This window comes from Amblyomma mixtum, chromosome 1 (genome assembly GCF_055824585.1).
Source record: "Amblyomma mixtum isolate Tamu chromosome 1, ASM5582458v1, whole genome shotgun sequence".
Classification (NCBI taxonomy): Eukaryota; Metazoa; Arthropoda; class Arachnida; order Ixodida; family Ixodidae; genus Amblyomma; species Amblyomma mixtum.
In genome coordinates this window covers 315,499,754-315,524,592 of record NC_143012.1, presented here as the reverse complement: position 1 = coordinate 315,524,592, position 24,839 = coordinate 315,499,754, and the positions used below count along the sequence as shown (strand labels likewise).

General features: G+C 47.5%; 2 protein-coding genes across 3 annotated transcripts in view; one reads left to right on the top strand and one right to left on the bottom strand.

The window, feature by feature from the left end:
- GABA-B-R3 (gamma-aminobutyric acid type B receptor subunit 3) overlaps positions 1-21,638 on the top strand; it is a 186,479-nt gene extending 164,841 nt beyond the window's left edge. For both annotated transcript variants that reach the window (XM_089567047.1, XM_089567046.1), the window contains 6 exons: positions 3,877-3,999; positions 8,550-8,888; positions 9,951-10,109; positions 11,080-11,163; positions 11,715-12,088; positions 13,208-21,638. In XM_089567047.1, coding sequence (XP_089423173.1) covers positions 3,877-3,999; positions 8,550-8,888; positions 9,951-10,109; positions 11,080-11,163; positions 11,715-12,088; positions 13,208-13,853 — 1,725 coding nt within the window. In that variant the 3' untranslated portion in view covers positions 13,854-21,638. The remainder of the gene's footprint in view (positions 1-3,876; positions 4,000-8,549; positions 8,889-9,950; positions 10,110-11,079; positions 11,164-11,714; positions 12,089-13,207) is intronic.
- On the bottom strand, positions 19,497-24,678 carry Tim8 (translocase of inner membrane 8). Its single transcript, XM_089567048.1, has 2 exons — positions 24,435-24,678; positions 19,497-22,222 (listed from the first exon to the last, which is right to left on the bottom strand). Exons 1-2 carry the CDS (start codon positions 24,528-24,530, stop codon positions 22,046-22,048), a joined length of 273 nt encoding a protein of 90 aa, XP_089423174.1. The 5' UTR covers positions 24,531-24,678; the 3' UTR covers positions 19,497-22,045.
- Between the last annotated feature and the right edge of the window lie 161 nt (positions 24,679-24,839).

Below are 24,839 nucleotides of genomic sequence, written 5' to 3'. Positions count from 1 at the left end.
CGGGATGTGCGCAACAGGGAGAAAAGGAGATGAGGAGGAGAATGGGAGCCAAGGTTAGCGCGCGCGGTTGCGTGCGCTTCCCCTACTAAAGGCGCGCAAATGAGGTGATCAGGCGAGACCTTCTGACTCGGCGATTACTTCCGCGCGCTCGCGCATCGCTTCCCGCACAGCGCCTTCCTTGCTCCATCGCCGGTCTTGCGACGGAGGAACTGGGGAAAAGGAGAAGGAAGTCCCGAAGGGTGGGAAGTAAATAAGCGGTCGTCGGGATTCGGAGCTGCTGCTCCGCGCACCCGCGGGAGACACACGCATCGCTGCTCCAAACCGCGTCGAGCTGACACCACGATTTCACTAACCGCCCTGACTCCCCGCTCCCCCACCCCCCGTGCGCGAGTTCATCCTTCTCCGAGCCTAGCGGCAAATTCGTCGGACGATCTTCGCTTGCAGCGGAATCTGTTTATGCTGTATCCTTGCATTCGCCTCGACTTTTTTTTCTCGTAGATTTGTACAGCTCTTCAATGTTTAGCATTATCGTGGGAGCGTCCACCAGACGGCCGTTCGGCGTCCCATGTAGGACCACCGTGGCGAAACGGACGAGAGTGCGCGCATGCGCACAGATAACTTTCCAGTTGCAGCATCGTTTGCTAAGCTATTCCAATTACATGACAAAACCCCCGCTGCTGGTGTACTCGCGACGCAAGTGAGGGTTGTGCCGCGACACGAGCAGACGAACAGCATGGGTTGGGGGTTGTGTCACGTAAGCAGAACAGCCGAGCAGACGACGCTGCAACTGGCAAACTATCTGTGCGCATGGGCATACTCTCGGCCTTTTCGCCACGACGGTCCTGCACGGGACGCTGAACGACCGTCCGGCCGACGCCCTCGTGATATCACTAAAAAATCCGTCGCTAGTATAAGATCGTGTCGTTCGTGACGTCGTTATTCCATAAAGCAACGAACTTCATTGCAGCTTCTTGAAGCATTTTTCTGGGTGTACTATATCTCTCACTCATTCGCCTTCCCTCCCTCCATTGTGCTCGATATTGTGCAACCGTCGGGCGGTATTTAATTATTCAAAAACGCGTCCAACCGCGCATTCGTGCCCTCTCTTCGAAGCAACCGCACCGGAAAGCGGGAACCGCGCGTTGCTTCTATGCGTCTCTCATAGCCTCAGTCGCTTTGGGACGTTAAACCCCATAAACCAAACCAACCAAACCAGCTTTTGTTGACCCGCTCTTGTCTTGGAGGAAAAGTGCGCGCCCTGCCCCACCCCTTCTTTTATGGCGCCGATTTCTTGCATTCTAATCTCTGCACCCGAATACTGCGTACACAAGTGCCTAGACGACGACACCATCAAAGATTTTTTAAGCATTTTAAATGCGCGCATTGGTTACACTGGAGCGAAGGTAATCTCGAGTCAAGGCTTTCGTTTCCCGCGCTTCGGCAACCCTGAACACGTACAGCATACACGCATTCATGCAGAGAACGTATGTGCGGTAAAAAAAATTCGAACGATAATTAGTCCTGATTGGAATTAGGGAGAAGTCGCTTTTAATGAAGGCGGCGAGGGATTGAGGACAAGATAGGGGCGCCCGATTCGCGCGCTAAATGAAGCGGGCTGAGTTTCAAAATGAAACACGTAAAATGCAATCAAACTGAGCTGAACACGCCTGCGTCACGCCTATGCCTTCGCGTCCATACTGCGTGTAAAAACACAAAATAAGGAGGAGGCAGGTAGGAGGCATAGGTTGTGAAGCTGCCACGAGAACCAGGCTGCCGTTTTAGTTTTTTCAGCGACAGCAACGAAATAACTGCGACATTAGCACACGAATAATAAAATACGGCGGCATTAGCCCGCGCCAAGAAATACAATCTGAAAATTTACCGCTAAACATCGCAAAAAGAGAAATCAGCCTAATATGCAGAAATGCATTGTAAAGGGCAGAGATGGCGTCATGCGTCATCTGAAAAGGAGCAGACGAATACGGGCTTTCATCACGCGCGGCCGAACTAGGTAAGCACCTAGTTCTACTACTACGAGACTTACTACGAGGCAAAAGTTACCGCAAAATGCAAGTTCCGTGCGCAGTTTCACCTCAAACGAGTTTGCGGTTGAAGAAGACAAATTTTCTAAAGTCGCTACGATGAAGATGCACATCACGATGCACGGCCACGTACAGCTTACACTACATACATACGTACAGAGGGCAAAACACATGCCTAAAACAACCAAACTATGTGTTCCGGAGCTCCCAAAGCCACTGCAACCAAGAAGGCAAAAAAATGACGATGAAATTCTATGAGTTAACTGCACATGTTTACATCGAGACCATTTTTAACCTAGCTTTATCGCTAGTTATTGCGTGTTACGCCCGAAACACGCTCAGAGCGTGTTCTAGACATGCGTTTTGCCCTCTATACATGCATGGGCGCTTAGGTAGAGGGGCAGTTTATCTATGACATCGGGGCAAGCATTGAGGAACCGGGTGACCAAGTAGACGATAACCTTGAAAGAACGCATGGAATTTTATGGGCAGTCGAGGGGAGGCATTGCTGTAGAAGTTTATCCCATCATCTGGATTTCCTTTTCTTTTCCTACTAAGCGAGTCTTTGTTTATTATAGCTGCGCTTAAACGGCAAGCAGTGGATAACGATATTTTACGTGCCGTCGGCTATATTCGAGACGCGAATAGCATTTATGGCAAATCACTACCTTCAGAAGTTTTATGGAGAATCCTGACCCACCCTCGCTAGGGTGTACTGGTTACGCGATGGTTTTCAACCAAGTCAAACACGTTAGCTGTTAATTTTATTCCTGTCACAGCAGGAAAACTTCGCTCTAGGAGGCTGTATACGATTTTTAATTACTGAAGGACGTCTGCATTCGTATTCCCTTGCACATTCGTGGTTTATCGAGTTGTTAGACTTCTCTGTCCAGGCATTGCTTCGAGGTGATTTTGAATATGTTTACATAAACCTGCATCGCAGTGAAGCGCTGTGAAGTTTCTTTTAACATTGCTTGATGAGATTCACTGGTCACTGACCAGTCACTGGTCACTGGTCACTGACCAGTGAACAAGGGAGCCGTAGCGCTCCCGAAACGTCATTTCTGTTTGACCATGGTCAGTGACCAGTGAATTTCATCAAGCCATGATTCCTGACCAGACGATATGCCGTCGAACTCTCGACTACATTCTTTTAACATTCATTATAAGTTCATCACTGAAGTCAATAGAAGGAACGCGGACCAAAAGGTTGTTGTTTAATATGAAGACGAAGACGTTTCGGCTTCCATACGGAAGCCTTGATCACCCAGAGTGATCAAGGCTTGATCACAGAGTGATCAAGGCTTCCGTATGGAAGCCGAAACGTCTTCGTCTTCATATTAAACAACAACCTTTTGGTCCGCGTTCCTTCTATTGACTTCATGAATTTTCTTCCCGACCAGACGAGTTTTCACCGAACGTTAGATAAGTTCATCACTCAGTCGGATAATTAATGCCGCCTAAGGAGAAACATCTTCTTTCACGGTTGAATTGCCGGGACAAATTTGATTCTTCACTATTATTTGCGTAACCTCGCGGTAAAGCATGTACTAGTGTAATGTCTTGGCGACAATCGCTGAACATGGCCAGAGTGGCTAACTTTTCTTCGTCCGCAACTTTGTTTGCAACGCTCCAGTAGCTGTAAGCTTTGAGCCATCCCTCAACTGCGCAGGGTACAATGATCCCACGAGCTCATCACCGCATCCCTGCATCTCGATTCACCACACTCGCTCTCTCGCTCACCATTACTCTTTGCGGTCATTTTCTGAACTCTTCTCTCTTGCTTTCGGACGCTGCATCGCTCAAGCATCCTGCACATCCCTGTTCCTTGCAGCTGCTCCAGGACCAGCAGCTGATTGCGCTCGTCTGCGTGTTGGTCCTCATCGACTGCGCCATCGTCACCCTCTGGGTGACCTTTGACCCCATGGAGAGAAGCATGCGAAACCTTACCATGCAGGTAAGTGCCGCGGTTAGTCTTTGCTTCGCCATTCGAATCGTTGTCGCGTGAGGTATATTCATCCTTCTATAGCATACCATTAACCTATCCAATGATGGGTTTCGACACGTCGTTAAGCATCATTACCAGCTTGCTGCGTCGTGTTTGAACTCTCACTTGCAGCCCCAAGCCGTCATCAAAAAGCATTTTCAATTCTTAATATGCTAATATTCATCGTGAAGTCGCAGGCAGGACGGTGCTCAACTCAAGCTACAAGCAGAATACAGATGCGGGCGCACTTCTAGTTACTGTTTGTGGATTGATGTGGTAGGTAAAACCCTGCCAGTCGTTGTGACCAGGTCAGAAAAAGTTGGGGCGACACCTAAGCTCCGCATTTAACAGCACGACGCGACAGCGGTTCCTCTTGCCCACATGGACACCGCTACGATCACTGAAGATCCGATGCGCTGCTGGTGTGGCTGGCGCCATCTATGGGAGTCTCTTGTAACAGCCGCCTTTTCTACCAATCCAAATTTTTCTGTCACGCCGACGGCAACGCCGACACCGGCTTTTCTGCGACACGAGGCCTTTACTCTGACACATAACAACAACAAATAATATAATTTCAACGGTTTTTTTTTTTCTGCTTAGTTCTCGGACAGTGCCGCGACACGGGTAACGGCTAGCAAATCAGAAGATCGGCATGCATGAGGGACTGGTAGTTTCTCAGCAGCCCTCGCGCTCTCTCTTATGTTTCTTGACATCGTAAGAACGCACTATAATAACTGCGCGTCTTCAAAGCACATAGAAAGAATTGGAGGCGACACTTAACGCCACCTTAAAAGTATGAGGCGATAGCGTTAATGATTTTAATGCCCATATGTTCTTTCAAGCTGATGTTCTAAACTGAACTCTGTAGGTGTACGCATTTTATTGAAACACTCTTCTCTATGTTCATTATCTGTATAATTTGTCATCCAATTGGTGCTATGTGCTTCTATACGCTGTTCTCAGCTCAGAAAGAGGCCCTCTGGCCACCGTCAAGCTGTTCTCACAGCTTTTTGCCAGGGAGACCGTCAACATTGTAGCAGATGTTTATAATAAACTGAAACTGATATACGGAATTGGTAGTTCTTGACTTTACATTCATATATTACTGGGAGTCCTCATACGCCTCCTGGCGAAGTGGTCCAGCGGTTAAGCGATACGCCACAGCCCTGCGACGGCAGGTGCCGCCATCGGTGAGGCTTGTCAGAACCAGGCTGCTCTTCCCGAGAAGCCTGTCGCGACCAATAATTAATTCGACTGCCACCGCCCATGGTGCTCGGTTTGCTCACAGTCCGGTAGGCAGGTTGTGACGACACCACAAGGTCACGTGACCTAGGTGACCCACCTAGGTTGCCCGAGCTCCTGCCGCTCTGGCTGCAAAGCTTCAAAAGGTCGCCGACATCGGACTTTTTTTTTTTGTCGGCACGTGGGTACTACCGCTCTCGCATTAAAAGATGTTGCACTTAAGTTTGAAAAAATTTAGGGGAGCTGCAGAAGTGCGCGTGCACCAAGGTCAAGGCGTCTGGTAACGACTAGATACAAGCTCTTGCTGGCGCAGACGACAGCGAATCGCTGGCGACACTCTGATACACGATTCGTCAGGGACGACGACAGGTACAGAGACACTTGACACGACACGAACGAAAGAATTACAAGGCACTGCAAACAAAAAAAGGGCAAGGAACAAAGAGCCAGGGCCAAGAAGAAGAAGAAGAAGACGTTAGTCATGGGGTGAGAGGGAAATAAAAGAACAGATTTGGCGGCACAAGTGCCGCATCTCGAGAAAGTGCCGAGCAACCATACGGCAGCATCGGACGTGCCTTCATTTTATTTCTTTTTGTTAATATCTGTATTTCCCCGAGTTCCTCCAGGCGAGCCAGGGGCGCGCGATCGAACCTTCTTTGCCTTTGGCTCGGCTCTCAGTGACGTTAAAGATCGAAGCTAGAAAGGCGTCGCGCGCGATAAAAGCTTCGACGAGCACCGCTCCACGATGCCATCTCGGTAACAGGAACTGCCGGAGACGGTCTTTCCCACGCTACCGACAAATCCGCACTCGCTCGAACGGCGAGGAGTTTCGTTCATGCGAGCGAAACGCCGGTAAGTGGCCGCCGTCGCCGCGTCGCTAACTGCGTTTTCAGCTCTGCGCCGATTCGGCAGCGTTTCCTCACGTCGGCGCTCTCTCGTCACTGACTTCGCGCTCAGCACCGTGGGCCAAACTCACCGACGGTCTCATCGTGTTTGCCACGGACGGAGGCAGGAAATTAAATAAAAATTGGGGAGGGGGGGGCGTGTTCCGTTGTATGAGGACACCTCGCAAGATGCGAGACGTTAAAGTGCTGCTACACCTTCTGCCATGCGGGCTAACTAGCGCAGACGTGGAGAGACCGAAAGGACAGAAATGGAGGCGTTAGCGCTGTAGCGTGCAATGTGACGACAAGCTAGGCTAGAAATGGGGGAAATGAAAAAAAGACGAGAAGAAAGGCGAAGAAGGGGTAGTGAGCTGCCTCTATAAAGAAGTAAAGGCAAACTAAATTGGCCAATGCGACAAGGAGATTCCAGTTCTCTGCCGACTAGTGTCTAAGCAAAGAGGAATTCGAAGTCATGCCACGATAGTTCCTTTTCTTTATTCGACGTACAGTTAACTGTACAGCGAGAGAAAGTGAGAGCACCCTGCACTTTCGGAGGCCTTTTGAACGAGTTTTACTCGACTCCTGTCTGTGGGTCTTTAGCAGGTATTCATCACCATCATCATCACCATCAGCCTGACTACGTCTACTGCAGAGCAAAAGCCTCTCCCATGTCTCTCCAACTAACCCTGTCTTTTGCCAGATGCGGCCACCATATCCCCCAAACTTCTTAATCTCATCCGCCCACCTAACTTTCTGCCATCCCCTGCTACGGTTGCCTTCTCTTGGAATCCACACCGCTACCCTCAAGGACCAGCGGTTGTCTTGCCTTCGCATTACACGCCCTGCCCAAGCCCATTTCTTCCTCTTGAGGTACCCATCAAAACAAAAAAAAAAAGGCATTTCGCTGTGATTTACGGTTGCGGAAAACCTGAAACTATTCATTCACTAGCGACTACGTGTAACGAACGACGAAAATTAGACAGCGGTAACACTGCGAAGTCTGCCTACCTTCAGCAAGAAGGCAGATGGTACATGTTTCAGGCAATATTCACAGCAAGGGCGCTTGCTGTGAACAGTGCGCTGCTACTCGAGATGGTTCCGGCTGACGAGGAGCCTAGGGGCCGTGCCTCCGCCTCAGTACTCTTCACAAGCTTCTGGCGCGCAAGACCAAAGCTCGGCGAGCGGCTGTGAAAAAGACCAAAAAAAAAAGCGACTGTGACCAGTGAAGGCCCACCAACGCGGAGCGCGAGCGTCGCCAGCGATATGAGCTGTGAATGGGGCGTGCCCATCAGCTGCAGACTTTTTATTATCCAGCCCACGTCGCATAGCAGGTGCGTCTCCCCACGGTTCCTGCAAAGAAATCCCTGAAATTAAATTAAAATGAAGCTTCAGACGCGCCATGTATTCGTACGCGTGCGCGTTAGCCCCTACGCATGAGTGCGAAGTGTGGGGAGGAATGCTCTCATTGGAGCCGCACTCTCTTGCTCACTGAAACTCATTTGCACATCTAAAGAAAAACGCAGACACGCGTAAAAGAAGGGCTCGCGTTCAAAACGTGGCGGCTGTGAAGGACCTCAAAAAGAGATATTAATATCGAACACCTTGAATAGCTGTGGCCATTTCCCAAATATATGAGTTTGTTATTCTTACTTTATTGGTTTCCTTTCCTTTCGTTTTTTTTTTTCTTTTTTTGCTGTATGTAGCCGCAGAAGTCGACCACATCTCGGACGTAATAACGCAGAAGCTAATTAGTGAAGTTTGGTTGCCGCACTTGCCAGTGCACTCGCGCGCATCGATCCCGCCTCTGGACGTTTGCTACTAATAAAAGCGTGACTTGAGCGGCAGCTTTCTGGCGCTCGAAAATCTTCCCAAAGTTTAAAAAAAGAAACACTGAGGCGGAATATCAAGTCCGCACAACCGTAACGGAGCAGCGGGGAATTAAGAGCACATGCCGAGCTGTTGTATCCCTTTAGATGCGCTTGCAATCGTTTTGGATCAGTGAATTTATATATAAGTCTAAAAATTACGATTAAAACCTTCTCTCTACGGAGTAAAAACAAGTATATTCTCCTTCCGGTGTAGTTGCTGATTACATCCCCCAGCAACGCAAACGTTGCTAACGGCGTTGCCCGCGGCAGCTGTCATCCTGAAAATCTAGCTTCACTGCGAAAGTATAACACAAGCGGAGAAGCCAACTTTCAAAACTTCCCAGTTATTAAAAGAAGGAAAAAAAAAAGAATGGCCTGATCGCAACCTTCGTAAAAGCGCCACCTTCATTGACATTGCTTTCTTGTACGCAATTGCGACCGCGTACAAAAAATTCCAGGCCCGCAGACGCGGCCGGGCTCGAAGGCAGCGGTGCTGTGTACACAGGGTGGTGGTTGTTCGGCGCAGATCTCTCGGTGGGAGCGCGACGTGGTGTACCTGCCGCAGCGCGAGCAGTGCCACTCGGAGCACATGGCCAAGTGGCTGGGCGCGCTCTATATCTACAAGGGCCTGCTGCTGGTGGTCGGCTGCTACATGGCCTGGGAGACGCGCCACGTCCAGATCCCGGCGCTCAACGACTCGCAGTACATCGGCATGAGCGTGTACAACGCCGTCATCACCTCGGCGCTCGTCGTGGCGCTGGCCAACGTCATCTCGACCGAGCGCTACACGCTCACCTACGCGCTCGTCGGCACGCTCATCTTCGTCTCCACGACCACCACGCTGTGCCTGCTCTTCCTGCCCAAGGTGAGCAAGCGGCTAGAGCTGACGCCATGCAGATCATATATCAAAATTCAATACATGTCGGATTTTTATTGCGAAAGCAATACTACTTGCACTTTTACGCCTTTGCCGTGCCGCGGCGGTGACCACCATTGACCTTCATTTGACCTTGATTGCATTAGATTGGATTAGATTAGATTGAACTGGATTGGATTAGATTACATTAGAGTAGATTACATTGGATTGGATAGTAGTGGATTGGATTAGATTGAAATGGAGTGGATTGCATTGGAATGGATTGGATTGGCTTGGATTGTATAACTGATGCATCACCACAAGCACCACCACCAGCTACACTACCAGCTGTACCATGGCGTAGGTACGGATATTGCTTTCGCAACTACCGGGCTTAACCAAGCTAAGCCACAGCGACTTTTTTATTCATTCCGATGCATGAGCGTTACATTAAGAATGCTCGAGTTTTCGATACATAAGTGTCGGATTCTGATGCATGGTTCACGTATCAATATCCTACGCTCTGACTGGGCCAAAATTCGGACGTTAGCAGATTGTCACGCCACTTGCGGCATTCGCATGAACACCGCCATAGCGAAACACTCAGCAGCGTAATTTTTGTACCGGAACCTTCATTTCTAACACGAAAAAGCATAACGTTCACAACCTTTCCCATTTAAGCATTTTATGTGTCTCGTAGGGCTCAAAATATTTGGATGATAAACAAAAATACACTTGGGTGCAGTAACCGCCGAAGATACCACATGAGCATCTCTCTCTCTCTTCAATCCAAACTCTTATTTATTTTCCCTTCCTGCCCTCCTTGTGGTAGACTCCCCCGGTGTTGCCCTTCCGCGTGCTTTTCTTTTGCCTTTAGTATGTACTGGTGAATAGCAACCTTTGCCTCCCGATTCATGGCTGATCCCCCAGTGTGGGTATGTGGCATCTTTCCAAAGGCTAACAACAACATTTTTTAACTTTGGTTCATATTAATGGGAACAGCCTCGATGAGATCGTGGAGCTTGTCGGGATAAACCTGAGCCACGCGCGCACTCTTGTTCTCGTGCGCAGATCCACGCCATCATGAATAACGCCGACGCGGACGCCGTGGTGGCGTCCTCTGGCGTGCGGGTCGAGTTCAACACCCGGCGCTTCGCCATCGACGAGCGTCGCGAGCTCTACTACCGCACCGAGGTCCAGAGCCGCGCCTACGCGCGCGAAATCGCAGAGGTAACGTCCACAGACGCCGCGTACTGAGCTCACGGGCGGGTGCTGAAATGGCACAGCTCACGGCTTATGCTGAAGTAACAGAAGCAGAGGACGCAAGATAACATTGGCCGTTAAAGCAAAAGAAAGGAATGCTCTCGACTTATGTTAATACAGTTAGAGTGGGCGTGATGTACAGCATTAGGTAAAGGATAATTGGATAGTAGCATACCGCAGGGGACACGGATGTGCTTTTCGCGAGATACAGATCGAAAATTTAACTTCGAAACTCCACTGCCGTGTAAGGTTCGCACCCCGCCAAAGTCGCAAAAAGAAGTTCCGCCCGTAGTCAAGTGTATGTATGCTTTGCGATACTCCGCATCTCTATCGCATCGCAGCGCCATTAACGCGTGTATTAAATTAGAGCCTTGTGTGCGTTACAGAGTCAGAGTCAACCTCGCTGATATTATCAGTGAGCGTACAGGTGTAAACAAACAGGGAACTATCGCAACTCGTTTAGACAGCGTGTTTTGCAAGATGAAAGCAAAATCATCGTTGGAACGACACCTGCAGTTCTTAGCTATTCACTGGAAAAGTTCCCGCTTGTTGCGCCGACATTACGCGGTGGCGGCTGCATGTCTTCCAAAACCAGCGGTGCATGGAAAAAAACTGCAGTATTCTAAAAACGCTTCCAGCGACTCTAACGTGGCCACCCGCGCGTCGCAGATCCTGGTTATCCCGGTCAAAGCCTAGGTGGCAGGGCGGCTGTTTTCGTTAACGGTAATGCTGTGTTTGAGCGTCGTTTGAAGACAAATTTTCTCGCAACTACGAATGAATAACTAAATTAAACTGCGGCGTTTTCAAGAAGCCTCCTGCAACTTGGCCACCACAAGCCTATGCAAGCTCTTTCCGCGGCAGTTTCGCATGCATCCTCCGTTGGAAACATGATAAGGCCTGCTGATGCAAAGATAACCCTCTCAAACATATCTTGCAGCTGGACGCCGAGATAGCACGACTGAAGAGGATACTCGGGGAGCCGCTCTCAGCAGAGGCATCGTCCGAGAACAACTCTGTCAAGGTGGGCATCCAGCGCAACTTACTGAGGTGTCACTCAAGGCCGAGATAAATGCGTCACTGTTGGAGGCGGTGTTTGAATAGTGAAAGGGGGGGGGGGGGGGGGGGGAATGCTTCACACGCCCCCGTCGTTTCAAGGGAAAAGTACAAACCAGGAGCAAACTCGTGGCAAGTCGGTATAGCTTTATAAAATCACCCAAAAGTAGCTTCTCTTTCAATCAGTAATTTTTATAACGAAATATGGCCTGTTGATTTGTAAATACTCAACCGAGAAATTTTGTGCCAGTATTTTTTTTATATATCATCCTGTGGGCGTGATGAAGCAGCCCTTTGGAGTCTCAGAAATCTGACGACCTTGAAAGGCGATCGTAATTTCCTCCTTTAAAGCTAAATTTTAAGAAAAGAGTGACAAGCAGACAAGTTTGTTCGATTGATTACTTACTGACTAATCATTGAAATGTTTATAGACTAGGATGGCCGGGAAAACGAGTTGAATGTAATGAATCTTGTTCGCATCCGTGCTCCATCGCACTTCAAATTCCGCCGTGGCCGCAGTCGGAGAGCCCCCTGTCGTCGCTGCTGGAACGGTTCAAGCGCAAGCGGGCCTCCTTGGAGAACAGCGAGGCGGCGGCGGCCTCGCCGGGCATCGCGGTCATCGCCCGGTCAAGTCTTGGAGCATCTTTCTCCGCTGCAGCAACGGGCGGCCGCACGCCATCGCTGCGCTGCTGCAGTCCGGCCCGCGTGCACGACTTGCGCTGGCGCGGAGCGCCCAATTCGCAGCAGTCCAGGGGCGCTCCGGAGTCGCCGGTGGCGGCAGCCGGCGATGCCAGGAGGACGCTGCTTCAGCTTCGCGCCGAAGACCTGCTGCTACCAGCCGGGCCAAGCGGCTTGGCCAGGTTTCTCTCCATGCAGGAGGGAGCGGGCTGCAGGTGACGGTCATGCGCATTCGAAGCATCGGTAGTGCGTGCACTAAGGGAGCTGGCACCGACGTCACAGTGGACGCCATTTTGTGGTGGTGGTGGTGGCGTAAATATACAGGCGGGATTAGCCTTACAGAGGCCTGTTGCCAATTGCTCCGCCTGAGTCACTGACTTCAGAGATTTAGGATTAAGAGATTGAATCTAATAGGCTTACCGCCACCTGCACCGGCATGCACCGCTGAAGCTTCGCGCTGTACAACCAAATGGCGCCCATGACCCCACTCTTGTAGAAGAAAATAGCGTGAATTTTGGTCATGCAGGACATGACACTGCTAAGCTGCTAACAGACTATGCCCACTGAAAGCGCCAGCTAGATCGGCGGTAATTTCGATTAAATTAAGTCTACAACGAAGCCGGTTCGGCACATCGAAACGGCCAACCAATCAGACTGCAACAGCCTTTGCTGGCAGTATAAAAAACAATGGCTGCAAAATAAAAACTCTTACGAGATTTTTAAGGAACGGAACAGCGCAACTAAAACGAAGGACCAAGAAAAAGAGAGACACGAACACGCTCTCTTTTTCTTGGTCCTTCGTTTTAGTTGCGCTGTTTCGTTCCTTAAAGATGCAATACCAACTCGCCCACTATGCTATGTTGCTTACGCGATCCTCTAGGGAGCGGTTGAATGCGTTGGGCTACCCGAGATTGACACACTAAAGTTCGTTATATCCGAGGTGGTACGGTTGGGTTCGATAAATCCCAGATCAATACATGAAAGTTCGTCATATGCGAGGTGGCATACTATAGGTTCGTTATATCCGAGGTAGCACAGAAAGTTCGCTGTATCCGAGAATAGCACACGAAAGTTCGTTTTATCCTATGAGGCATTATTAGTTTCGCATACTTAGGTTATATTCGAGGTGGCATGCTACGGTTCGTTATGCCACGCGTTACGGCGGTCGCCATTTACGCTTGCGTAGACCCTTTTAATGCTGTTAACATACGTTAACGCGTTACCGCATTAAAAAGATTCGCTGCTTCACTACTGATTGGTTATAGCACGCAGCAGACACTCTTTGTAATGGTGCGGCGCAAAGCAATACATGATTCTCTTTTATGCCTACGCAGGTCCAACGAAGGGCTGCCGCAATCTAGGGGAAGCCTGCCAATCATCGCAGCAACTTCCGAGGACGACGCCGCCAGCGGTGCTGGCGACGGTGACAAGCCGGTCTCAACCGTTCCGCACGCCGGTTCTTTTCCGACGCTGCCACGCCGTTCGTCGTCACGACCGGGCTCCGCACCCGAGGACCGCGGAGCCAGCAGGGAAGAAGAGGACGAGTCCATCTACCGGTCGGTCGAGCTGGCACCGGCGGCCAGCGGCGGTAGTGCTACCACGACAGCGAACACGACCACCGACGAGTACCGGACCGTGTCCTCGGACGAGTACAGGACACTCTCCTCCGATGAGGACACGACGTATGCCAGCTGCCGCAGTCCCGCGTTCGTCGGGGCCCTCAACCAAGCCTCGTCGTCGCAGGCAGCGGCGCCTTCCGGGACTTCGCCGTCTCAGTGCAGCTACGAAGGACCGCTCGAACTGGCCGTGCTAGAGGAGGCCAACAACGACGAAGGCGTTGCCGACGTAGAGTCTTCGGCGTCCACGACGCCCGTGGCTCGGGAACCGGAGCCTTCGCCGGTTGTGGATGGGGACAGCTTCCGGGCTCAGCGAGAGCTTTTCCTTAAGCAACTGGAAGAGGCCGAGTCGGTGGACGTCTGACGACTGGGATCTTATAACTTATATTTAAAGTCGTTCAGACTGCAGAAATTTCCGCCGTGCTCCTGCGGTGTTCTTTGGTTGTGGCGTCACACAATGGACCGGCCACAGCTAAGCGATAGCCCCGAGATGGATTTGTCAGCGACTAGCATGCAGTACGTACGTCGCCGGCGGTTGTGATGTAATGGACGCTCGTCGCACGGTTCTGCAATCTGACTTGGTGTTCTGAGCATGTGCCATTAGGTGCGCTGCCGCTTGTTGCCGTAATTTTTGTTTTTTATGAGTGAGATATCCTCGGTGCCTCGAATGCGGCAGGGCACAGCTCTTTTGCCGCCGGTCAGCAATGCAGACACTGCTGACCAGAGGACACGGCACGAGCGGCATTCTCGAAGTTCACCACAACTTAGCTCACACGTCCCTTGTCTCTATGGTGCGCATGAATGACGTAGAACCGGCCTAATCTCAAATGAGATGTTAACGGTTCTTCAGACCCCCTTTCAAAAGAATGGAAGATATGGACTGTGTAAAATTGCGGATGTGCTAGTTCCCTCGTCTACAGCAAGCTGGCTATGAACTTAATGGGGACGACAACCGCAGTACGAGATTTTCTCACGCGTTCATCTCCTGCACTATAACACCTCGTTCTCCGTGTGTACAGTGAACTCGTTTTTTTTTTGTTTTTTTTTTCTACCGATTGATGTGTTCCACATATTGCGGCAATGACACAGAGGCAAAGACCGATGTGTGAGGTACAGCCGCGTGTTGAAACGCCTAATACTGTACGTTAGAGTTCGAAATTATTGTCTGTTTGTAGCACATACCTAATAGAGGCCTAACAGCGATGGTGATAGCGTTACGGGACGTTCCTCACACAATCCCACAAGAATAATCATATCAGCTGTTTGTATTTAGAGCGGTACTGATCAATCATCGTTACCTCTGAGCGACAGAGTTATTTATGCAACGAGCCATGGTCTATCGCCCGCGTCGCTGGCTGCGAGTTAGGATTCCCTCACGACCGAAATTTCACAACGAAGTGAGATGTTTACCTTTTTTGTTGCATGCGTGTGTGTGAGAGAGAGAGTGTGAGAACTTATGAGAGTGCCACTTCGTTCAGACACTCGCATGAGATATTAAACGCCAGGAGTACTCGCGCTTCTGATCTCCAAACCTGCCTATTATTTATACTTAGTTTTGTTTCCATCGCATATTCGTCATTCAAACTCACTGCTGCCACAGAATGTCTCTGCATACTTGCACTCCAGCGCTTTTACGCTCCACTTAAAGGGACCCTGAAATAATTTTGATGGTCATACACTAAAGCAACAAATCTGTAGAAGTGGTCTTTGCGAGTACTCGAGCAGAATTTAAAAGCTCTGCGTGGAGTACGTACTTTAATTCTGTTTTAATTGCTGCTCGTAACCGATTAGGGCGACAAATCACTGTGCGTTCTTTCCGTTTTCCGCTAGCGTGCAGACACACTAGCGGAAAACCGCGCGCGGTGCGCCGCAGGCAGCAAGACGATTGCTACGAAACCTGCCGCGGCGGCAGGTCGATCTGCCGCACAACGAATGGGGCGAGAAGCCATTTTCAGCAGCTTTCCTCGTGCTGCAGAGAGGGGATACCAATGAGAGGCGTCCTACTTAGTCACGTGGGGAGCATCGGTTCCGCCACCTCTTGATTCCTACAACAGATACATTCCAGCGGCGGCGGTGGAGCCTCCACGCTCTAGATGAAGGGACCTTGACCAGTTTTCCATAAATAGCTTTGCGTGATGGCGCTTTCCCCGAGTACCCCTCGCCGCCGATATGACCGTCCCTTTCGAGGAGAGCGTTGTGCCGCCAGCGCCCTGCCGCGCGTTTTTCCGCTTGTGTGTTCCCCTTCCGCCCTGACGAAGAGCGGGGAATCGGACGAGCCTTTTCATTCGACGTGCCCAATTTTGCACATGCCTGTAAAAAAAAAAAAACAAGTCGAACTTCGTTATAACGAAACGGTTTATAACGAAGGAATGATGATTCCCCTTGGAAGCTCGGTCAGCTTGGGCTATAACGAAGCTACGGCTATAACGAAGTAATCGCCGGGCCCCTTCACCTTTGTTATAACGAGGTTAAGCTGTAGTTGGTTTTTTTGCGTTAGAAAATTAACGAAGTCGCTGTTTGAAGCCCAGATATGCTATTCAGGCGGGAAAATGTTTGATTTGAACCGAAATAATCAGCGCAGCCGGAACGAGTTAATAACAAAATGCAGACATACAACGGAACAAGCTTACCAAGTCCGTCAATGCAGCAGTGCAGTCTCCCGTCACAGTATCTGAGCGCTGCGATTACATGAGCGGAGGGACCTTGAAACACTGAGGTGCGGAAAAATTAAAGGTACAATGCTTAGATTTCTGTTTCCCTCAACTCAAAAACTTTCCTCCGTTTTCCTTCGACTTACGCCCGCGGTAACACCGACCCGTCTACCGAGGCCTAGTCCAGCGGTCGTCGCCCATAGCAACCCATAATCTTGCGGACAGCCGCTGACGTCACACTGGCTGCTGCTCTGTGACGGCACAAATCAGACGTAAATGTCGCTGCAAGATATGCACGAGTTCGTTCTGTGCTTCGCTTGAGGGCGCTACGCGTCACCAAGGGTTACGTTTCCCATTGCGCGGTTTTGAAACGCCATTTTCTTTCTCACCTTTGAAGGCTGGTTCAAATGCAAGCGATTGAGCGGCGCGTCGCAGCGCAAATTTCCAATTAGTTGGAACCACGCCCCTCACTGCCGCGACGACTGAAAACAGGTTTTTCCGCGGCGGATTCGCTAGCATTTTCGCTGGCGTGCGAAACAGGCTTGATGCGAACACGAAGCTGGTAAATTTCTACCTGCAGAAAGACTCATATGCCTGGCAGCTGTATTAGATGATCTGGTGACGCAGGCAACCAAGAATGGGGTCTTTCCAAATAACATTGCGGCGCCGAAAATAGAGTCTGTGAAACAAAATGGCATAGTCGTCATCACCCTAAACTAGCGTTTAGAATATACCTCAATGGAAGGTGAATATTATCCTTGTTTTGTCACTTTTAATCGCATTGCAAAGCGAAGGATGACAAAATAATCGAAGCGCTTTTGGGCCTAATCAATGCAAAACATGACCAGTAGCTTTTGTCCTTCAAAAGACACAGAAACCGATGTTTTGAAAAACCGCTAATGAAATGACCCAATTACGAAGTGCAGATGATGTCAGCCATCGACGCAATGCAGCCTTGCTTTAGAACTGAAGTGAAGCTGCAGCAGGATTAAAACTACCACGCAACTTGTGCAGGCTCCAGTCTATATACTGAGCCCTGCTAGACCAATACATGCAATTAGAAACACGAAGAATTTATAACTGATGAACCATGGAATACTAAGAGGCTTTTAAATGAGCGTCAAGTGGAGTCCATCATCCAGGAAACTACACACGTGTGTGGACTTCCGTGATAATCCCGAAGGACTTGTGAGCAAAAGGGGTGACCATTATAACAAACGGAATGTTTATGTGATAATATCCCATTACCCATATATTTTATGTTCGACAAACATTCAGAACACAGTGGCACTCATAGCAGATATAATGTACATTGCAACTCCTACGCCCTGCAGAGGGCGTAGTCAGGCTGATGATGATGATGGGGTGTAATTGCACCAATGTTGTTAAAAGGACACTATGGACAACTCCATGCAATTATTGTTCTCAGCAACAATGGGTTCATTGGCTCTTTCTGGGTACGCTCACGGTTCTCCGGCAACAAAGGCGCATTCATCAGCGAGAAAACTGGGTTTATAAATCTTTCCGCCAGTCGATTCAAACTCGTGACGCCCTCACCGAAAAGGAAGGTTGCCATCGTTTAAAACTGAATGGAGGTGTAGCATAGTCTGTGTGATCCGCGTGTGAATCAATGTCGATGCACACATTTTACCTGAGAAATTCACCGGTGAGGGCGACACCTTTATTTCGCTTCCGGTCTTTCCTAGCTCCGTTTTCGGTGAAGTGACCTCGTTGTGACAAGAATGCAGGCCAACTTCAATTTTTTCTCACCGTTCCTTTGAAGGGACATTGAAGAAGAATATGATGTCTAGCTCGATTGAGATTAGTGCCCCAAGATTCCGAGAAACCTGTTATTGTTATCAACAACAGAGCTGCAATAAGCCAAAAAATCTTGAGCAAAAAACGAAACAGCATAGCGATGAACCCGCCATTTTCACATGCAACACAGTTTCGACACAGACGGGAAGCACTATTGGAATAGATCGTGGCGAGTGTTGTTGAGATGCCATAATGCAAACAGTTGCCCGCTTCGCATGTTGCACAGTCGGCCTTCCTGAAGCTGCCGTGTGCATAAACTTAAAAGCAAGTAAACAAAGTATATTTATTCCCATGTTGGAAAGTTCATGAAAGAATATCATAAACAATGTTCATATGCGTCCATTAACATTAGTGCCAAGTTAAAAAGTCTCATTTTACATTACAACTTAAAATTTTTGTCTGGCTGCTTTCACCACATCAGCTCCCTCCTGTTTACACTGAAAGGCACTGAGGTGAGATTCCTGGCAACCCCAGCTAGATGTACAGCTAGTGCTCAAAGGCTTCGTGATTTTAGTTTTCCTCAGTACGCTTGGACTGGCAGCACTGAGCCTACAATGAGTGTAACACAAGCTTTTTGTCTTTTCATGACTTTCAACTTGCTCCTTTTCCCTTTGCACCTGAATGCGGAGTGAAGATTAAGTCAGACATGTATGAGCACGAGCAATGTACAAATGATGTTGCTGCACAGCATACCGTGTAAGCATTATTCATGCTTCACACTGCACCTGTCCCCTTAGTGTAGGCATAGGCTTTCATGAAAATGTGAGAAGTGGAATTGCTAATCACATTTGCAAAAAATTAGGCTCCTGTTGGCACTAAACCTTGACCCAGCTGTGTTGACTTCCCTGCTACAGCTCTTTCCGATAAAAACAAGTAGTTTTTTTTTTTTCAGCTCATAACAGACCTAACAAAGCAGCACCTGCCTGTTGTACTTTATTAGCACTTGCCAATGACATCACACTGATTTATAGCACATCCAGCTTGAGACTTTAGTAAACTGCAGAGTATAATGCATAAGCATGCTACAAAGACTGGTGCAGTGGCTCTAGAGCTTTGTTAGTTACCTGAAGTAGTGAATGAACTATTGTGCAATGAACGCAACAGGCATCCACATCTGAAAAACAGACTTTACAAATGAATAGTGCAGCTTAGAAGCACATGCTGAGCTGGTGAAACTTCCACAGCCCACGAAACGTATAAAATGAATTGTTTGTTATGCTGCTTGGCAGCAACACATATTGTGTTTAAAGAGGTGCCAACACTAAGTCATGCGGCTAAAGAGCTGCATCTAACCTGTTAATTAATTGTATTTCATTCACTATACTACATTTAATTTGTAAAATGGCAGAGGCATGGGAAATAAGCTAAACTTGAAGTTGTTTCCATGAATCATGCCAGCACAAACTGGAAGGGCCATTTGCAAAGCATCCAAATGCAAGCTTGCCCCAAATCGGTGGAAACTGACACCATGCAAATCTGGCATTATGAAATAGTAAATGAACCATAAATAATAGAGCTGTCTTCAAAACAAGGCCCCATAAAAAATGAGATCTTAAATGTTTTATTAGCTTTACACCACGGCAGCCTTAAATAATGCACTGTTTTTGGTTAATTTTGCACATCCATTCACAGCGCTTCCCTCGTAGCCATAGAGTTCAGCAGTGATCTACACTAAAACATTTCTGGCCTAAAGCTGAGCCTCTGTAAGAGCATGAAGACTTGTTTAGTTAGAGAGAAAAATTGATGGGTCAGTCACTTAACACATTGAAGAAAAATTTAGGAACACCGGTGAAGTCTCAAAAATGCTTCAATTTAGCCATTTCTGGTTATTTCCTCCTCTCAATAATGTGACTCACCAAAAATTTGATTGTGCAGCAGGATTGTTTCTTCTGCAAAATAACTACCATCATGCTTATCTTTCAGAAACAATAATTTTCTCTTGACATAAAAAAGCACTTTTTTTTTGTTACAATAATATATTTGTAGTATACAGAGAGTGCAAAAGATTTTCCCAACAAAGATTAGTAATCTTGAAGAAAAGAAATGACCCCTGAGAGGTGGACATCATGCAGCAGTGCATCGCACAGCAAAATGATTGCGCGACTTTCAGGTGTAGCATGCAAGGCTACTATACAGTTATATAGAGGAGCATGGGGGGCCAATAAACTTAAAGCGGCAGTGGGCATGCCACAAAATGCATAACAGCAATAACATCTTTTCCTTGAGAACTGTACCTGTGTAACCATGAGTGGTAGATGAGCAAGTGCAAACGCTTTCCTCCAGCCCCAATAGCCACAACATTAACTATTATCAAGGCTGACACGCAGTTTTCTTTATCACTGGCAACAAATAAACATCTAGAGAAAAATTACCAGGAAAATGGCACTGTTCAGAGCACTCTTTTTTATTAAAGCAGTGGCTTAACAGCTTTAAAGAAACACTTATTAGGTTTGACAGCACTCAACAGAGGATACAAAGAACTGGACATCTGCACTGTACAGTTTCTTCACATCTAGAGTTTCTTCTGCTCTTAGCAGCTATAAAGAGCAATCAAACCTAATAAGCACGATATACTAACTAGCCCAGATTGCAGCCTTGTTTAAAGGAATACCAGTGACACACTAAATACTTAAAATGAAAGCAGCACACAGCTAAAACCAGCTACTTATTGGTAACAGCATGAAAAATTCCTTGTATAAATTGTCCTTGTGATTCTTTTACTACTGCACATCACCACTCATTTAAATGGTACATAATTTCAATCTGCAAGACAATACTCCCGCAGTCTATCATGATGTTGTTGACCCAGAGTGCCTTAAAAATAGTAGTAGTTCTTCAAAAACTTAGTCGCTCACCCCTTCTTCAAGCTTCAACTTTTTTTTATAAAAGCTTGTGGCACGCAGCATTATGTAGACGGCATCAAAATTACAGCTCTGCCATGATACACCTTATAGCCTATTTATGAAGCATGCAAGCAGCACTAACTTTGCCAATACATGCGTGAAAAAGGGCTTGTCATTTCAATACAGGACATTCAGTTTGGCATAAGCTCCTAAAGGCTGCTATGAAGTGCAGTAAAATCCCCACATAAAAGAGATGGCCTGAACTGTTAGCTGAACGGCTGTGTTGCTAAAATGTGCTGCAAAAAAAAATAAAAAAGTAGCTTCGAAATGAGGCTGGCAAGAAAAAAAAACTTACAAAAATAGACTCCACACTAAATTTTTGTGCTGCAGCTAGCTATCTCCTTGGTCTACAATACCTTTCCATGTGCAGCAGAGGTATAAAGAGGGTGTCCCTGTTAAAGAAACTTCCTGTTGTTGTGTCACATTCCACTCCTCACATTTGACGCATTGAATGTTGTGCATCTTCATGCTTATGTGCTTTCACAGTGGTCATAAGTTCAGAGCAGAATATGCGTTCCCATCATCTAATGTCGTAGTGGCAGACAATAAACAGGGTCCTGCACACACATGCTGTGAACCTCCTCATAACAACTTTTTGAAGCAAACTATGTAGCTGGCTTGCAGCAAGTTTGCAATGCACCAGGCATGTTAAAGACATAACTGCTGCAAGGTACAGCAGTCTTGTGAACCACTAATTTGTTTTCCTTCGCTTATGTCTTGTGTGTACAACATCTTGTCAGTTCACTTTTAATAAAAACATTAATACTGATACATCAACCCTCGTTTCATACTGATTTGTCACCTCCCACATGGTTACTGATGCCAATCTACTCAGTCTTGAGGCAACAATAAGACTCAATAAAATACCAGGATTGCAACTTCACTCAAACTGAAACAGCCAGTTAGATTCCCACAGCCATTGCAAATTTGGCAAGTTTCACTAACTAGCACATTTTACGTAGCAATGAATCTACTGGCAACATCAATATATTATGAGCACTTAGATGATCTTTTTAATAGCTCTTTCAATCCTTTTTACCCAGAGGACCATCAGCTGCTGCTGAACATGGTGTGGCCTGGAGAAATTTGTTGTGGTTGAAGTGGGCTCAGGTGCATATTTCAGATGGATGGCTAAAAAGGGCAGACTTGCAGAGTCACTGAAAGTCCCTAACTTTCACACAGGGCTACGTGTGACCAGCAGCCGACCTCTGTAGCAACTGTGCAAAGCGGTTGGTGATTGAGAGTGATGTGTCAATAAAGCGCTCAACACAGTTGGATAAACAGGTCTCTGTCCGCCCGTCCAGCTTGGCGCCTGGCTTGTCCATGCACTTGTCCCAGCAAATCTCATTGAGCCGATGGACCTGAGAGCAAGCACAATATCAGCAATGCATGGATGTTGTGGGAGAGGACTGTACTGCACATTTACACACTTCAAGATATGCTCTAGTCTAATCATTTTCGCACAGCCAGATTTTGTGCACATGGTAGTCCTTTGTACAGGGTGTTTCACCTAAGGCTGTTAGCAATCTATAAAAATAGAATTTTTTTATTTAAAAGGGCACTCTCTTCAGTAAAGCACTGTCAGCAGTGATGTCTATCAGAATACAGCTAAGAGGTGTTGACTAATATTCAATATTAAACTTCTTTAACTATTACTGTTAAGCTTCTTATTCATTGGGAGGTTTGTAAACCAATGTAAGTAACATCCATATCAGTATTTAGATTTTCGAAAGTGCCATTCTCGTTGCCATTAGTGTGCAAGGAATTGTGAGGCATCTCACAAGCACAACCGAAACTGCACAGCGGGAGAATGTGCTAGCCACACCTACGAGAATGCGTCACACAGTGGCACAGGTGCGACATGCTCTTTTCCTAAGGTCTGGGAGGAAAAGGCAAAGGGGCAGAGAGCACATGACAGGTACGCCGCTGTGTGATGCACACTCACAGGCGTGACTAGTGCTCCCTCCAGTCACACGATTTTGGTTTCGCCCGAGTGCGGCCCCGAAATTCCTTGCGCTGCAGTGGCAACGAGAATGGCATTTTAAAAAATCTATAAACTTATATGCATATTACTTATGGTGGGCTACAAGCCCCACAATAAATGAGGAGCCTAACCGCAATATTTCAAACATTAACTATTTAATATTAACCAACTAGCCTGAGAGTTAACACATCTTAGCCAAATTCTGATGCATACCACCAGTAGCAATGCTATGCTGAAGAAAGCACTAGTCTTCTAACTATCCAAAAGCATATCTTTAAATGAAAACAGCTAGCGCAAGAAACGGGACGACAGAAAGAGGCTGATTTCACTGGAATGATCAAAGCGCAGTGAGGCACTGGTCGAGCCTAATGAAGGGATAAGTTCTGTTTGAACAATGAGTACATGAATGAAACTGTGAACCACAGAACGTAGAGGTGCGAGTTGGCATTCGCTGGCACAACAGATATTTGTCACTTCATTCAGATGTTGTTTATAAACTTGCACAAAACAGATCTGACCCTTATGTTTACAGGACCAGTCACCTCCATAAATGCACCTCATTTGTAAAAAAGAATTAGGGCCACTTCGCTTGTGGCTCAATGCATCTGGCAAGGTTCCAGTTCTTGCTGCTCCGAAATGATAAAGCGTGTAGTCAAGATTACTGCTTACTCTTCTGAGATATGCATTTCTGCACTTTCTACAAAAGTCTCGGAGTATGAGGCAAAGAAAGGTCTAATGACGTGTGTCGTGGCCTGTATACTTTTGGCAAACGGTACTAAACATCGGGATATGCGGCTTGGTTCCTCTAACTATAGTGTCGAGTTACTACCGATATACCGAAGTACCGAAGTTAAGCATCCGCCAAGTAACAGCGTGGCATCTAGAGCAGAAGCAAAACGAAACACGAACACAACAGAATGCACGAATCGTCGAATCCGCGATGAAACATTTGTATACAACCATGTGAATCACGTAGCCTGGTACTTCGATAGTGGTTAAGCTGTTTCAACAGCCCGCTAATTTTCTATCACGCATTCATCGCGAAATGTGAACAGTACGATCTTGCTAGAGCTTACTCATTCACTGCAGGTCTCACTATTCCCGACGGCCTGGCTTTAAGCGGACAAGGGGCTGTCCTCTTCTAATAGTTACTGTTCTTTGCCATGCAAATTCTGGTATTGCATAGAAACACTGCGCCAGAAGTGCGGTCAAATAAACAAACAAAAAATAGCTCGTCGTATGACCTTCACGAGGGACATAGCGAAGGAAACGTAGTAAGCCGAAGAGAAAAGCCAGATTTAACGAAGTAAATAAACGTCTCTACGTTCCAAATGGCGGTGCCCAGCTACAACAACGTAGCGAGTAGATGATGAAATTTACATCATTTTCTTTTCATTTACGACAGTAGCCACTGCAACTGCCATTCAGGAACAAGAGTGCATCTTGCAGAGACGTCGTCCACCGGCACCAAGATCACTAAACGCACACTGACAGCATGGGCGTAATTAGTAACTAATACACGAGCGAACCGATCGCGAAAGTACGCCTAATGCAGGAAATAAACGGTACTCGAATGCACGTGCTCTCACCTGTGCCTGGAACTGCGCTTTCTGCTGCTCTACGGCCAGAAATTGCTGCATTTCTCGATCCACGCCGGCGTTGGTTTCACCTGAGTCAAACGACATGATTTAGGTTTCTAATCTTTCTTCTTAACCGATGTCATAAGCCGTTAAGAGCAACTGGCAGCAGTTGTGACCGCCTTATCACCGGTCACAGCAGCAGACAGAGCGCCGGCTAGACGGCGAGTCAGCCATTCAGAGGAAGCGGAAACGCCAATTCACAATACATATTGCTCACACTGAAATAAACTGTACTGTTAAATCTTATTGCGAATTCTTGTTGTTCTCATTAGAAATTTTTTTAATTTTTATTTGTCTAAATCACTTTGATTTGAGTTCGCTGATTTAATCAAATAAGATAACATCAGATCTGTA

Coding starts and splice junctions, on each gene's coding strand:
- Tim8 (XM_089567048.1), bottom strand. CDS start 24,530: ATGTCGTTTGACTCAGGTGAAACCAACGCCGGCGTGGATCGAGAAATG. Junction 22,223..24,434: donor AAGCGCAGTTCCAGGCACAG/GTGAGAGCACGT, acceptor GCTTGCTCTCAG/GTCCATCGGCTCAATGAGAT.